The 12,921-nt window shown below is 43.9% G+C and overlaps 1 protein-coding gene across 6 annotated transcripts in view; it reads right to left on the reverse strand.

The window, feature by feature from the left end:
• XYLB (xylulokinase) overlaps nucleotides 1-11,052 on the reverse strand; it is an 84,385-nt gene extending 73,333 nt beyond the window's left edge. For 4 of the 6 annotated variants that reach the window (XR_008434140.1, XM_053959986.1, XM_053959984.1 and 1 more), the window contains exons 1-7: nucleotides 10,904-11,052; nucleotides 8,326-8,408; nucleotides 7,428-7,497; nucleotides 4,896-4,976; nucleotides 3,555-3,641; nucleotides 2,305-2,433; nucleotides 976-1,041 (exon numbers count right to left, since the gene is read on the reverse strand). Coding sequence is in view for 5 of the 6 variants with exons in the window: in XM_053959986.1 (XP_053815961.1) it covers nucleotides 976-1,041; nucleotides 2,305-2,433; nucleotides 3,555-3,641; nucleotides 4,896-4,976; nucleotides 7,428-7,497; nucleotides 8,326-8,408; nucleotides 10,904-10,948 (561 nt within the window). In the remaining variant the exon portion in view is untranslated. Of the gene's footprint in view, nucleotides 1-975; nucleotides 1,042-2,304; nucleotides 2,434-3,554; nucleotides 3,642-4,895; nucleotides 4,977-5,812; nucleotides 5,890-6,120; nucleotides 6,253-7,427; nucleotides 7,498-8,325; nucleotides 8,409-10,903 lie in introns of those variants that run through there. The other 2 variants (XM_053959997.1, XM_053960006.1) reach the window with 2 other exon arrangements.
• Between the last annotated feature and the right edge of the window lie 1,869 nt (nucleotides 11,053-12,921).

Below are 12,921 nucleotides of genomic sequence, written 5' to 3' on the forward strand. Positions count from 1 at the left end.
TGCTGTGACTCAGGTGATGTGGCTGGAACTCTTGCCAGTGAAGGTCAAGGCAAGAAAGTCCTTGAGTACCTGACCTTCTTCACAGCCTGGGTAACCAGGTCCCCCACTTCCTTTGGAGAGGGCCTACATTTTTCAAAGTCTTCCTTTTAACACCAACATGCCTATAAACACTTCTTGTTGCCCTTGATGTCCCTGGCCAGATTTAATTTTGTCAGGATTTTACTTTTACCTGATCCCTAACTGCTCAGAGAGCCTCTCTGTATTCCTGCCAGGCTACTACCTTTACTTCCACTTTTTGTAGGCTTCCTTTTTGTGTTTGAATTTGCCCAGCAGCAATTTGTTCATCCACACAAACCTCCCGATGTTTTTACCTGCCTTAATCTTAGTTGGGATGCATCTCTTCAGAGCTTGGAGGTGGTGATCCTTGAATAAGAACCAGCTTAGGAGAGCCTGTATCCTTCCATTCCAGCACTCCAGCAGGCATCCCACCATGTCTCCATGATGCCAAAAGGATCATAACCCTCTAACCCCTCTTTATTCTCTGTGCCATGTGTGTTTGCCCAGACATTTAATCTGGGCCACCAATGAAGGTGATTTTATTGGCTGCTGCTGTCCTTCAGGTGCTCTCCTGCTGCCCTGCCACCCCTCTCCAGGCCCTGGGTATCTCCTTCTGGCACCAACCTGACAGGAGTGGGATGGATTGAGGTTCTCCTCCCCCGATAACTTCAGCTTAAAGCTCTATTCACCAGCCTGAGAAATAGCACTTAAAGTAGAACTGATGTCTGATTTTTATCTGCCTAACCACTAATAATTTAATAAAAATAAAAATTAAAAAAAAATCAATTTCCATCTTAAATTCAAACACAAGAATCAGAATAATCTTTAGCAAAAAGGTCTGTAAAAACATCTGCACAAAATAAATTTTAAAAGATTTTCAACCATGTTTTCCAATAAGGGAGTTGAAGTTAAGCCAACCTCAGTTTGCTTGTAGACCTCAGGATTCTGGCTGTAAATCTTTGCTATCTGGTTTCCTGTAAAACGCTGAGAAAGAAATGCAAATGCTTAGAAACACAAACCCTAAATGGAGTCAATAATCATTAACTCTGTGTAATGAGTTCAGAACATTGCACTTTGGATATTTAATTTGCCTGATGCATGATGAAAGTCAGTGCACAGCAGGCAATCTGCACTAAACAGGGTATAACACAGTCTCATTATGAGAATTTTGTTCACCTTTTGAAAAAAAAGGCATGTGGAAAAGCATTACTATCCATAATTTACATTTCAGAAATGACAGTTCAATGGAATGAATCACGCTTATTCTGTGCACAGGAACCAGCACAATTCAAATGCTGCCTTCAAATCCTTGAAAAGGTTTAAGCTACACAATCTATGTACCTGCCTGTGATGCAGGTGAATTGAAATTAAAGCAGGAAGTTCCATACTCAAAGCAGAATCTCCAGCACAGGCTAAAAACAACTGTAAGAATACTTATTTTTCATCCTTGTATTATGTCAGATAATCAAAAAACCTAACACTGAAACCTTAACATTTAGCAAGTGAAAAATAAATTGTTAGTGGTATGCCAAGTCTGATTTCAACATTGACCATAAAGCTTGCATGATGATTCAGAGACAGAAACATCAGTTTGGGAGGTTGAAGCCTTATTCTGTTGAACCAAGAGTATGAGTAGCCAGGTGCTGAGGTGCCTGAAGGGCAGCCCTGCTCCCACCCCAAAACTCACTGTCACAGTTACAAGGAGGGAAGAGTCAGGAAGAGGAGACAAGTGACAGCATATCTCTGACAGTGTCCCAAGCCTCTGAAACACTTCTTAGGTCAACAGCTGCTTGTCAGCCTCCAGGGAATATTAAAAGGCCAACCTTTTAATTGCAGAAACAACCTAGAGCATTATTCACAAATAGATGGATGGATTTACCCTAAACAAACCTGTAACACAAACTGGGTTTCCACCCCAATAGAAATGTGACCAGACAAGATGCTCCCAGGGAGAAGCAGGCCCTGAGACTTTAAGCATGGCCACCCAACACTGTAATTGGGAACCACTGGCCAAATGCTCCAACTGCCTCCTGCAGCAAAAATTTCCAGTGTTTGGTTCATTTCACTGTAAAATTTCTGCCTCCTCCTTTGTGAGACTAATGCAAAGCACAGTATGGTTGGAGTTTCTTCAAAAGCTCTGTCTTTCATAGTTAATAGCTGATGGTTACCTGCTGCAGGTCCCTGGGATGACAGAATTGTTTCCAGCACAGGATTCTGCTGGGAACTTTCTCCCTATCCATTCCTTACCTCATAGGCCCGGGAGCCAGTGACACTTGCCAGGTGCTGGGCTCCCCCCAGGGCTTTCTCCAGTGCTCTGCACTGGGAGGCTGTGCTGGAATCCATCCAGATGGGACTGTTACTGACTGAAAAACAGCCCTGCAATGAAGAACACCCTTTATTAGCAAGTCTGATCTCTGAGAAGTCCCTGCTGGAGTAATAAAAGTACAGCAGCCGTAGGTATCAGCTCACAGCTCAGTTCTCTGCTGTGCCTTCTGCCCTTCTCTCAGCAATTACAGAAAGCAGAAATTGGGTAGAATGTTGACCAGTGATTAAAAGTTCAACCCAAACTTTGCATCAGATGGAAGCAACATTCTTATTTCTGCTGTCACTTCACAGACCCTGCAGCACATCTTCTGGTAGCCAAAACCTCAGCCCCTTTTAGAACCCCTTGGCAAACCATCAGATTATCTTCCCACAGCTCTACTAACATATCTCTCCTTAATACATGGCATAACCACCTGGAAATACAACTGTGGCTTAATACACCATTTATTCCAGCATTTCAATGCCATTTCCATGAGTTTTGCACAGATGAGACAGTTACAAAACTAATGACTTAGCACATTTAACACAAAAGTCTCCCTTTCAACATATACCTGTCCTTTCTAACACTGAAATAAGGGAAGAACGGTCTTCCAGAGGAAAGCTGAGTGCTCACAATTTTTCTTTTTAAATAAAAGCTCATCAAGTCCATGTGCAAAGCTCACCAATCACACACATACAAAATGTTGAGTTCAACAAGGTACTTGGTTAAGATTTTAAGTCCACACAACATTACACTTTTATCCTTTTGGAGGCAAGTGTAAACTGGTCTTTTTAAAACAGATATTTCCTTTTGAAATCACTTGTACGTCCTGCAAGAAACTCAGGTATAGCAGTCCTTTTCACCACAATTTTTGTTTATATAAATATATTAAAACAAAATGTTTACAGATTGTTTACAAAAATATTACATTTTCTAGCAAAACAAAGAGGCTGTTACTCTGAGACAGAAAGATTCTGGGACACCCACTGGCACCTGAAAGCTTTTAAAGCAGAGCACACTATCACTCAGGGGAAATTGAAATGTCAAAAGTTCTGCAACAGAAGGAATAACTACTACATTTCATTTATGCTGCAGGAGCTTGCAGCCCAGCCAAAAAAAGGAAGAAAAGTAATGTGTAAGGACCAGGAAAAGGACAGTGTAGCCCTCCCTTCAGAGTTTTTGTGCACCCTACCTTTAGTGATTGATGTAAAGGCAGTTCAGATGATGCATTCTTTAAAATCTGTGTGCTTCCTTTTTTCCAGTACACGCTCCCATGTTGCTGTAAGAAACACAGAAACAGGAGTTGGAGATGCCCTCCCAAGCTTCAAAGTTCATATCCTGATCTTACATTCTAAGGAACAAAAGAACTCTCTCCAAACTAGGACCAAAAATGGCCCATTTCAAATCAAGGGTCTCATAAAAAAAAATCTCTTATTTAAGACAGAGCAAAGCAGACACTAAATCAGAAAGTTATTTGGAATTACAGAATTTTCTAGTAGGGAACATTTATCATATTGCTAATGGCATTAGATATTTATTTGAGGGCTCTTTGAGCTGTAGCCAGGGCTCCACAGTCAAGATTTAGTTCTGTGCTATTTCAGCACAGCCCCCTGATCCATCAGTTACAAGCCTGTCCCCCTTGCTGGAGGGGGCAAAATAAAGGGAATATGGGCACTCTGGAAATCACTCCCTTTTTTCACTTGAGTAAGGTGGAGTTACTTGGCAGTCCCCAACTTGTGCTCCACTGAAGAATTCATAACAGAGCCTTGATACCAGCTCTGATTTTCAGACACTTTGCTCAGACTTTCAACTGCAATCAATGAAACATGGAGATAAAAGCAAGGGTTTTGATTAATTAGTCCCAGATGCATCAAGATGAATAACCTAAACCTCACATGTCAGAATTAGCTATTGCTTTGGTGCTGTCCTCACCCTGAATATCATCTGTGAAAAGTTATAAAAGCCTCTGTTGATTCATTGGAGTACTAGGAGGAGACTGGCTAACTGACTAAATGTCAGGGTGGGTTTTATAAATTCACTAAATAAAAGTCATTATGCACTGCAGGCTAAATCACAGCAGCATTTTTGTCATTTCTGCATCATTTGGGTTTTGTTGTTTCTGTGCAGATCCCTGTCTGAGCCAACAAAAAACTGCTCAGTGGGATGTCACTGTGCTTTTAGCAAACTGTGCTCCTTGCTGTTTTTCCTACCCCATTTTCCACAAGCACCTGGATCTGCTGAAATTCAAAACAAAGAATTAAAACACCTTGAAGCCAAGCAGTTCTGCACTACGCTGATCTAAACAGCTGCACTTCAAACCTCATCCTCCACACTCCCATCATCTTCTAGTGATTGCTCTGTATGCTTCAGGTGTCCACTTCCCCCAAGGAATGTCTGTGGATGCTTATGTAGAAGTTGAGATCTTATTTTATGACATTACAGTCTTTTGCCTTACAATTGTTTAAAATTATCACTCAACCTTAGATTCCATCAAGGAAATACCATAAAACTGAACGTTTTTGTATAAACTAACCTGGCCAGCACCAGACATAGCTCTGACTTGAGAGAAGTTAAAGCCTGAAGACTTCATCTTTTCCAAGATCATATCCAGAGCCTACAACAACAAACAGAATCAAGAATGACAGTAACAAGCTACCAAATTATGCATACTCACAATCTGGAATTAAACAGTAAATTCATGCTATCACTGATAAGAGTTCATTGGCAGATAATGAAAAATTAGTTAATGACTATGGACTTTTCAAAAATCTGCATAAATTAATTTATTAAGTGAGACTCCATAAAAGAAAAGTTGAGTCACAGAGGGGAAAAATAAGATCTTTAAAGAAGCTGAATCACAAAGATCCATTCTTTGAGTCCTAAATAAGAGGCAAAAATTAAAGAATTCCAGTTCATTAAAAAAGCACTTTAAGAGTGCTAGACACAAAGCAAGATTATCTTTTCTGTTCTTACTTTTGAAAATCTATAAAATCTTAATAGGGTACACCCTGCACCCCATCCTACAAGACATTTAGATAACCTCAATACCATTGCCCCCAGTGCCAACAAATTCATGCATTCTTTAACAGAATGATAATTCAAGTGATTTTCACACTTCAAAGCACCTAGGCAAATTTTGTTCTTAGCATATTTTCCTGAAATTTAAAACCAAAAATTAATCTAGCCTTCAATTGTTTAATTTAGATCACTATTTCCCAAACTCTCTTGACAAATGGACCACTGCAAGACTGCCAAAGAAACATCATATATACCTACATGATATTATTGATTTAATAATTACACCAGTGCCTCTTCATTATGGTTCAAAAACCAACTGCAAGCAAATTTACCAAACCTTTGTCAGCAACTGGGGATCACCAGGGGGGTTTTATGACCTTTTTAATATTTTAACTATTCAAATCCCTCTAATAAGAAAAATTTACAGAGTACCACATAGTGTCACAGCATATGCCACAGTTGAGAGGGCCACGACACACAGAACATCACCAGAAAATTTCAGAAGGCTTTAAGCATTTGTCCACACACAGCAACACCTTCCCACACTGCGGCGTGGGTTTTTGCTCTCCCCGGCTGCACGCGGCTCTTGGGAGCCCGGCTGTGGCGTAGCTTCCACGTGCTGCCGGGGTTTGCTGCCGCGGGTTCCCGGACACGGCTCCGTGTCTCGGGCGCGTGGGCTGGCCAGCCGCTGTTGCCGTGCGCTAGGGACCCGGCAAAGAGGAAGAAATTTGTCCATTTACTCCGTGCTTGGCAGGAACGGTTTATTGGTCACGAGGCGCGGTTCGATGGAAAGACGCGACCGCTCCCGCCACTCGCATGGGAGAAAATGGCGTCTGCGTGCCGGCGGGATAGGGCCTTATGGAGGGGCGGGGCGAGAGGATCCACGGCCTGCCGGCCAATAGGGGCGTCTGCCGCGGCGGTGACGTCAGCAACAGCGACCAACCAGAGAACCCCGCAGGGGCGGGCACCGAGCCAGAGCGGGCTGAGCGGGACCGTGTGGCCCGGGGCGGCCAGCACGGGGTTTCCCGGGGCCGGACGGCAGGGTGCTTACAGGAGCGGCAGAGGGGTAAGAGCCGGCAGCAGGCAACATGGGGGCAGAAACCGCGGGGGGAACAACGCGGGGGAAACGCGGGATTACAGCACTTGACTTATTTTAACATAAATTAAAAACCCTCATCTAAACCCAAACTCCGGGATGCAACACCACACCAGAAGGCTTCACCTATCTGCCCATACAGCATAGCACCCTCCCACTTCAGAAGGCTGCAAGCATCAGCCCTTCTTGTTCTTTAGCCCAACCTTTTATACCCTCATGTCCATGCATTGCACCTTGTGCCCTCTGCTCCCTTTGGTGGTTGCTCAGTGCCCCTGGGCACTCCGTGGCTCATTGCTGTCAGTGCTGCTCACCTGCTGCTCACAGCTGTGCCCACTGGGCATGAGGCTGGGCCAGCCCCACTGCCATTTACCACAAATTGTGTGCCTACATGTAAGTATTGCAGAATCTGCACAGAAGTAAGAAAGGCCTCATTTCAAAATAGGAAAAAAATGCTGTACTTAAAAATAAATATCAGTCAAAGTTACTGGGAACCAGTGAATAAATTGCCCTTTCACCACTTACCAGTTGCAACATCAATTGGTAAGCAGAGCTTATTCTAAATGAAATAGTTTAAGTAATAGACATGCTACAAAAACACAGATTTAAGCAGAGCAGAGTGACAGCTGCCCCATTTGTGTATGAGGGGGCAAAAAAAGAGTCTTTCTTTCAAATGAAGGGAAGTCAGGAAGGAATTTCTCACACGCAGAATGCTGTAATAGCACAGAGTGAAAAAACAAACAACAACAAAAAAAAAAAAAGTTAGCAATTTCTACTGTTTGTGGATAGCATTACTATTTGCATACCAAAGACACAGAACAACACTTCAAAGAAACAGAATGTAAGCAAAAGGACTATGTTGATTTGAGTGATGGGTTCCACTATTGCTCACAATAAACTTTCATTTCTGTGACAGCAAGGAAAAAGTTGATCCATATAAAAGTTTGTTCATACCTTGACCCACATAAGCACTGGTGAAGTGACTGTCAGTCTGTCACTGTGAATGTAGACTCCACCTTGAGTCCTGTAGAAAAACAGGATTTTCTCTTGGTAAATTGAGTAATTTTTTTTCCCTGCCAAGCAGAGTTCTTCAAGTTTATTAATGACCAAAGAGAATTTGCAATGCTTTTATGTTAAGAGCAAGGATTGGAGTTTGAAACATGAAAAAGTAAAAGCAAACTCCTAGGAGGTGACATGTTTGACAAAATTGTAAAATAAGTGATTTTCAATGAAAGGCCCTGATCCTGAAGTAAGATCTGTGATAGAAGCCATTGCTGATATTGCTCATTGGCTGCATGTGATTCATAATTATTTCTGTCACAATTAGTGACTTGAACCTCAAAGATGAAGCTCAATTCTGCTGTTAAACCTAAACCATCAAGTAAATAAATGTGTTTTACTGAAACTTGTGACTGGAGGATGACACTTGTCAATTCTAGTCTATTGTTTAAGTAAGCAAATACTGTCATCCTACATCTTAACAACCGAATTTATCTCCAAATGCCTTTTAGATGTTCCCCTCATGCAATTTACGTGCTATTCTGAGAGCATCCCACCCAGTCATGTCCACAAGTCTGAAGTTCCAAAAGGAAAAGAATGGTTTATTTATATGTAATATTTTGGGGTATATTTTCTTAATTTACCTCCTGTTGGGAACTCTTGTTATATTTACATTCAAGGAAGGCAAGAGCATATACTACCCTTGCAGAGTGGGTAACATTAACATGGCATGATTTTTTTAATGCCTCCATAAATATCAGTGAGACCAAATAGGGCAACAGTCCCCTCACCCCAATCTCCAAAGCTTTAAATTACATTAGCCAAGTAAAATATAAAATAGAAAAAGCCTTACTTAAATTCTGGAAGGTCCTTATCAAAATGAACATTATCCTCATAAATGACCCTCAGCTGTTCATTAATAGCAATGACTTTCAACTAGAAGATAAAAAACAGGAAGTTAACAAAATCTAGCAATAATTGAATAGCACTGACAACTCATTTATAATAATTTAATTCCCACAGATAAAATGAAAAAAAAAAATCACCCAAATCCATACAACTCACTGAAAGTAGGGCATAATTTTACATTAAACAATTATGTGAATTTCCAGAATGTTACCTATTCAGCAACATGTGGGTTTGTTTGTTTGTGTTTTCTTTCTCCTGTAATGCACAAGATCGGGCTACAGGCATGTGCTGAAGAACAGCAAACATGTTACCAGGTTCATAGCTTGCATCACAGTAGCCAGTTTTTCTAATTCCTCCAAAGAATACAGTGTCTTAGATTAAAGATGTCATACCCCTTCTTTTTTTGCCTCATCTTACCAAGGAACCTCACAGACCTTTTAGGGTACCTTGAGCACCTTTCCTGCTCCCCAGATGGTGAGCAAATCAAACTCTGCCCATTTGTCAAAGCTCAGAGGGCATTACATAAGTGTATTTTGAGCTACTGCAACATCCCCAACTCCATAAAGCTGAGCCTTCTTGTAAGCACGAATTAGAAGGGTACCACAACCTTTCCTCATCTGTCTTCACTTAAGTTCACCTAGTTCTAAAGAAAGACAGTAAGAGCTGAGAAGAAAAGCAAGAAGGAAGCTCACATTCTGTGCCTATTTCAACCAGGGGGAGAGTGCAAACTGCTGCTAAAGGAACTGATTAAAAAAAAAAAAAAAACCTACAAAGACTGTCATCTCAAGGAGCTGCATTCAAATAACAAGGCCATCCCCATTTTTACCATAGCAGTGTAGAGCCATTTTTTGTGCCCTGGCACAACTCATTACCAACCTGCACTAGCTTAAAAATGGCTCTGACCCACTGCAGCTTAATTGGCTCTCTGCTTGCAGCATGTCCCCATAAAAACACTTATCAACCTAACCTGGATGTGTCTTTTCAAGCTCCCAAACTTCAGCACAACCATAATGGTGATTTATGCTTGAACACCTATTTTTAACATGTTCAGGCCTCTGCACAACTTGGGCAGAGTTTCTATTTGCAGCGCAGCAATACCTGGCTGTGCCAACAAATCAGAATTTCAAGCAGAAACCTGAACATCCAGGTTCAGAGTTTTGATTCACACAAAGACACTGGGAAGCTGGGTTTGGGTGCAAATCCCAGCTCCTACAGCAGCAGGCAGAGGGATCTATATGCAGCCTGCATATAAAGGTGTCACCAAATGACACAAGCAAAAACGACGCACCACAGCCTTGGTCACGATGAAGAGACTAATTTATTTTTTCTGACTCCAATCTTTTATAGTTCTCAAAAGATGCCAGTGGATTGGAGGGTGAACATGCCACCTCTCCAACGACACTGGACAAACTACCTGTACATCAAATTTCTCCGCCTCTATGAAAGAATGCAAAACAATAGGTTATTTACAGAAAGTTGTGTGAGAAAGTTCTCTACAAGAATGTAAACTCAGAAGGCTTTAGAAAACTCTTGATAACTAGGGCGACATAAAGGACCACAGCACTACTCCAGGACTTAACCCATCCCTAGCAGGATGGGGAAACAGGACACATCCGGACATACAACCCACTGCTTCAGATGGGGCAAACAGAAAGGGATGAAGGTGAAGGGGATATGAGAACTGTGAAGGCCATGGGCATCTTAAAACACACAAATCATTTGGAATTATTACAGCCATAAGCTAAAGCACAGGAAGTTCCGCTTCAAAATGAGGAAGAACTTTGTTACATTGACTGTGGCCAAGCACTGGAACAGGATGCTCAGGGAGGACATGGATTCTCCCTCTCTGGAGACATTCCAAACCCTCCTGGATATATTCCTGTGTCCAGGTGACCCTGTCTTGGCAGGAGGTTTGAACTGGATGATCTCCAGAGGTCCCATCCACAGACTCACAGAATCAGTCAGGTTGGAGGGACCATGGTGGATCATCCGGTCGAACCTCCCTGCTTTAGGAGGTTCGTCCCCAAGCACATTGCACATGATGCTGTGTAGACATCTATTGACTGTCTCCAGTGACGCAGACTCCACAACCTCTCCGGGCAGCCCAGCCCTAAGGATCGTGCGATTCCGTGAATAATTTGGCATCAGCCGTGTCGGGCTGCAGCGGGTGCGAGCCCCGGGCAGGGAGCACCGGCCGGGCCCGGGGACCGCGAGCAGCCCCGCACGGCAAACCAAACCCGCCAGGGGAAGGAGGAGAGCGGGGACGGAAGGCGCGGGGAGGGGACGGAAGCGGCGAGAGAGGGAAGGCCTGGCCCCGATCTGGCTCGGCAGCCGCGGTGGCGGCGGGGAGCGCCGAGTTCATCCCCCGCATCCCTCCGGGGCAGCCCCCGCTGTCCGCAGCCCGGGCCCGCGTTCGGAGCCGTCCCGGGCAGCGCAGCCCCGCAGCAGCCGGGGCAGCCCCGGCCCCGCCGCCGGCCGAGGGAGGGGAGAGCAGGGCAGGGGCGGGGGAGGCGGCGCGGTACCTGCTGCGTGCTGAAATCCCAGCCCAGGTAGCAGGGAGCGGCCATGGCACGGCACGGCCCTGGTCCTCAGCCGGGAGCGGGGCAGGGACCGGGAAGGGGGCGGCTCTGCTGGCCCGGCCTCCCCGGGCAGGAGCCGCCGGCGCGGCCCAGCGGAGCGGCAGCACCGCGGTTAATGAGTGCTCAGGGGGCAGGGAGCGGGACGAGCGCTCCATCCCTCGCACGGAGGGGCCGGGCAGAGCTCGGGGGGTGATGTGGTGGTGGATCGAGGCCGTGGTGGGGTGATGTTGCGGTGGGATTGTCGCGAACACGGCCTCGATCCCCTCTGCGCAGCCCCAATTCACACACCGGGGCGAGGTGATGCTGTCCCTTCATTCCAGATTGCGCAAAGTAGGGAGCTGGGTGGTAACCCACAGAAGGCTGGCGCGCAGGTCATCAAAACTTTACACTGTTTATAATTATAACAAAAGCGTCAGCTTTTATTGGTTACAAATTACATTACTTGTCCCAGCATTTGAGTCCGTTTTGAGTAGGCGGTCCATGAGTTGATGGTTGAGATTACCTACTGCTGTAATCACTTTTCCCCCAGTTACTGCTCAGTTCTGCTGAATTCACTCTTGGTGGTTCTTGTCCAGCCCATTCATCTTAGGACTTTCTTCCGTTTTCCTTAAAACAACAGATTAGGCAAGCATACGGAATTCACAATGCAGTTGCTTAATCCTAACTGTCCTGCTACAGCTACTGGTTAGCAACTAAAAAAAAAAACAAAAACACCTGCAAAATTTGGCAAAGACCCTTGTTCAAATCTTGAGGGGTTTGGGATCAGGATGGTGTGATGGTGGGTCACACTGTGCCAGGGTGGTGCATGGGGCAGCTGAGCATGGATAACCAGCACCCATACACAGGGATCCCCAGGGGCAGCACCCAGGCCAGTGAGAGAACACCAGAGCTGCCATGCAGGAGCCACCCAGGGTCCAGAACTAAATCAAAATGAGCAACCAAAGCCACAGACCCAAAGAATTAATTAAATTTTAATAACCTGTTACTGCAATTATTATCCCAGAGCCCTGTTGTGGTATCACACTCTAATCAGCACAAACATACACAGCATTCCATTAAAAAACCCACTATTGTTACTTTGGCTGAAACATTGTTTTCTAGTTTCCCTTTTTTCACTTGGGAGGGTTGGGAAGGTTTTAGGGGTTTGCATTACCTGCCTGTGACAAGAAAAGTGGTATTCCTTAATCAAAAGAAGACTCATCTAAAATACACTTCCATTCTGCAGTCAAGGCAGTATCTCAGCAGAGCCTTAATGAAGTCAAATAGGTTTTGCATGCCCAGGATCTTAAACTATTTTTACAGTACAAACACTTAATTTGAGATAGTTCAGCTGGTCAGGGCATGGTGCCAATAATGCCAAGGTTGTGGCTTTGATCCCTATATGGGCCATTCACTTAAGAGTTGGACTTGATGATCCATGTGAGTCTCTTCCAACTCAGAATATTCTGTGATTCTAACTATAAAATATTATGAAATTTTGTCATAGACTGAGCATTTAAAAATATATCCAGTGATTTCTCAAAGCTTTAACACCCATGGGTTTATACTTTCAGTATTTCTAGTTATTGTTATAAAGAAAAACCTTTAGAACAACGGCCACCAGGAAGTGGTGGAATTTGCCTGCTCCTGAAGAGCTCATGCTGGATTAACCTGTCCTGAAAAAGGTCTCACTTAACCAGAGGCTGTGAAGGAAATAATATTTTTGAAATGTTACCAAGAACTGTTTCCTTGGTGTAATTTATACCAGAAAACAAAGGATCAAATAACACACAGAGGCTGGGTTTTTTATTAATGCAGAATGTGGCTGGTGAGCCAGAGAGGAGAGGTTTGCTCAGTCCTTTCATTGGCTGCACAGTCCCTGTAAACAATGACAGAGTCAAAGGCTGAGGCTTGAAGTACTGCAATTTTCAAAAGATTTGATAAAAACAAGAAACTGAAGTCTGTAAGTCTGAATGTAAGAA

Source organism: Vidua chalybeata, chromosome 1, assembly GCF_026979565.1.
Source record: "Vidua chalybeata isolate OUT-0048 chromosome 1, bVidCha1 merged haplotype, whole genome shotgun sequence".
In the NCBI taxonomy this organism is placed as follows: Eukaryota; Metazoa; Chordata; class Aves; order Passeriformes; family Viduidae; genus Vidua; species Vidua chalybeata.